Source organism: Echinops telfairi, unplaced genomic scaffold (genome assembly GCF_000313985.2).
Source record: "Echinops telfairi isolate 266 unplaced genomic scaffold, ASM31398v2 ScPeMD7_4225;HRSCAF=4972, whole genome shotgun sequence".
In the NCBI taxonomy this organism is placed as follows: Eukaryota; Metazoa; Chordata; class Mammalia; order Afrosoricida; family Tenrecidae; genus Echinops; species Echinops telfairi.
The window spans coordinates 1979887-1982399 of NW_022108124.1; the positions used below are offsets into that span (position 1 = coordinate 1979887).

The 2513-nt window shown below is 48.2% G+C and overlaps 1 protein-coding gene across 1 annotated transcript; it reads right to left on the minus strand.

The window, feature by feature from the left end:
* Window positions 1–585: 585 nt before the first annotated feature.
* On the minus strand, window positions 586–2507 carry SOX2 (SRY-box transcription factor 2). The gene has a single exon (XM_045295074.1). It carries the CDS (start codon window positions 2502–2504, stop codon window positions 1725–1727), a length of 780 nt encoding a protein of 259 aa, XP_045151009.1. The 5' UTR covers window positions 2505–2507; the 3' UTR covers window positions 586–1724.
* Window positions 2508–2513: the final 6 nt, after the last annotated feature.

The window sequence follows — 2513 nt, forward strand, 5'->3', positions numbered from 1 at the left end:
AAGTCAAAGAACAAAGAACGCCAACCACTCGGTTCCTCGCTGACAATAGCAGGGCCGGAGTCATCCAAACCCCCACCCAGCAGACAAGCACTTTGCATGTCTAGTTTGCAATTATTCTGATACAAGAAGCATCCTTTTCCCTTATACCCAGGTTTCCAAAGGGCCATTGTGCTGTGAAGAAAACGAAAACAAAACCAGCCAGCCTGGTTCTGATTTGGCTCAATACCCCATCTGCTAAGCTACATGAAAAATTTCAGAACGGACTCCTTTCTGGCAACAAGTGGCATAAATCAGTTTAAGTACAAGTCCCCATCATGCTTATTCATGCTGCGTAGAGGAGGGGGTGGATTTACAATATATGGCTCTAGTTTCTATCTTCGAGAGGACATACGCATTTCCATTTTTCTAGAGTACGTATTCAATTAATCATCCAGCCATTTATTTGTTGCAATTAACATCAGCACATGCTAGAAAGACCAAGGCTTTTCGGTATTTGGCTTTCTTGACTGAGCACAGTATTAGAATTCCCCCAGGAGTTATGTCTAACCACAGTGTTATCCAAGAAAATGAAAGACTCAAGCATAATTTCAGTGTCCATATTTCAAAAATTTATTTATCTCAAACTGTGCATAATGGAGTAAAAACTTAAGTTGAAAATGTACCTGTTATAAGGATGGTATTAGTTCAAATATATACATGGATTCTCGGCAGACTGATTCAAATAATACAGAGCCGAATCTTTAAAATACAACTACGGAAAATAAAAGGGGTGGGAGGAACCTTAAAATATCACAATAAATTTACAGAAATATTACAAACCATAAGAAAATATCTCAAACACAGTAATTTCATGTTTCTTTTTATCTGAACAAAATGGAAAGTTGGGAAATAAAAGCTATTATAAATTACCAACGATGTCAACCTGCATGGCCATTTTGCTTTTAACAGTAAGTTAAAAAAAATTTAGTACAATCTAAAACTTTTGCCCTTGAAAGATCACGGGAGATGGTTTTGCCAGTACTTATTCCAATTTCTTATCCTTTTGTACAATTTAAAATACCATTAAAATGTCCAAATCTCAGTAATTTTCTTCTTTCCACATTTGCAACGGTCCTAAGTTTCAGCTGCAGAATCAAAAATCAGCAAGAAGCCTCTCCTTGAAAAATATTGGCAAATTCTCAGCTTATAAACAATGGACATTTTGATTGCCATGTTTATCTCGATAAATACTGTACAAAAGTTGCTTGCAAATATTAAAACATTTTTTTCGTCGCTTGGAGACTAGCTCTAAATATTATTGGTAAAGACTTTTGCAAACTTTCTTCTGCAAAGCTCCTCCCGTACCACTAGAACTTTTAAAAAGTTTTGCGTAGCTTTCTTTCCTCCAGATCTATACAAGGTCCATCTCCGCACCCTCCCCACCCACCCCGGTTTTCTCTGTACAAAAATAGTCCCCGAAAAAGCAGTCCACGATCTCTCCTAAAAGTTTGCTGGCCGGCATCGCGGGTTTTGCGTGAGTGTGGCTGGGATTGGTGGTCTCTCTCGCGGCTGTCATTTGCTATGGTGACCGGATTTTGGTGGTGGTGGAGCTTATAGCGGCTTTCTTCTCCGTGCCGCCCCTGACTCTCTCCTCTTTCGCGCCCCCTCCCATTGCCCTGGGGTTTTTAAAAAATCTCTTTTCTTTCTGGGAAAATGTCTGTCCCCTCCAGTTCGCAGGCCGGCCCTCACATGTGCGACAGGGGCAGTGTGCCGTTGATGGCCGTGCCGGGGACCGGGCCGCTCTGGTAGTGTTGGGACATGTGAAGTCTGCTGGGGGCGGCGGGCTCCGGCACCTCGGCGCCGGGAAGGTACATGCTGATCATGTCCCGGAGGTCCCCGGCCTGGCAGGGCGCCCTGGAATGGGAGGAAGAGGTCACCACGGGGGGGCTGGAGCTGGCCTCGGACTTGACCACGGACCCCATGGAGCCCAGAGCCATGCCGGGGGTCCCCTGCTGCGAGTAGGACATGCTGTAGGTGGGCGAGCCGTTCATGTAGGTCTGCGAGCTGGTCATGGAGTTGTACTGCAGGGCGCTCACGTCGTAGCGGTGCATGGGCTGCATCTGGGCCGCCCCGTGCGCGTTGAGGCCCGGGTGCTGCGGGTAGCCCAGCTGGTCCTGCATCATGCTGTAGCTGCCGTTGCTCCAGCCGTTCATGTGCGCGTAGCTGTCCATGCGCTGGTTCACGCCCGCGCCCAGGCCGGCGCCCACCCCGACTCCGCTCGCCATGCTGTTGCCGCCCGGCGCCAGCAGCCCGCCGGGCAGCGTGTACTTATCCTTCTTCATGAGCGTCTTGGTTTTCCGCCGGGGCCGGTATTTATAATCCGGGTGCTCCTTCATGTGCAGCGCCCGCAGCCGCTTGGCCTCGTCGATGAACGGCCGCTTCTCCGTCTCCGACAAAAGTTTCCACTCGGCGCCCAGGCGCTTGCTGATCTCCGAGTTGTGCATCTTGGGGTTCTCCTGGGCCATCTTGCGCCG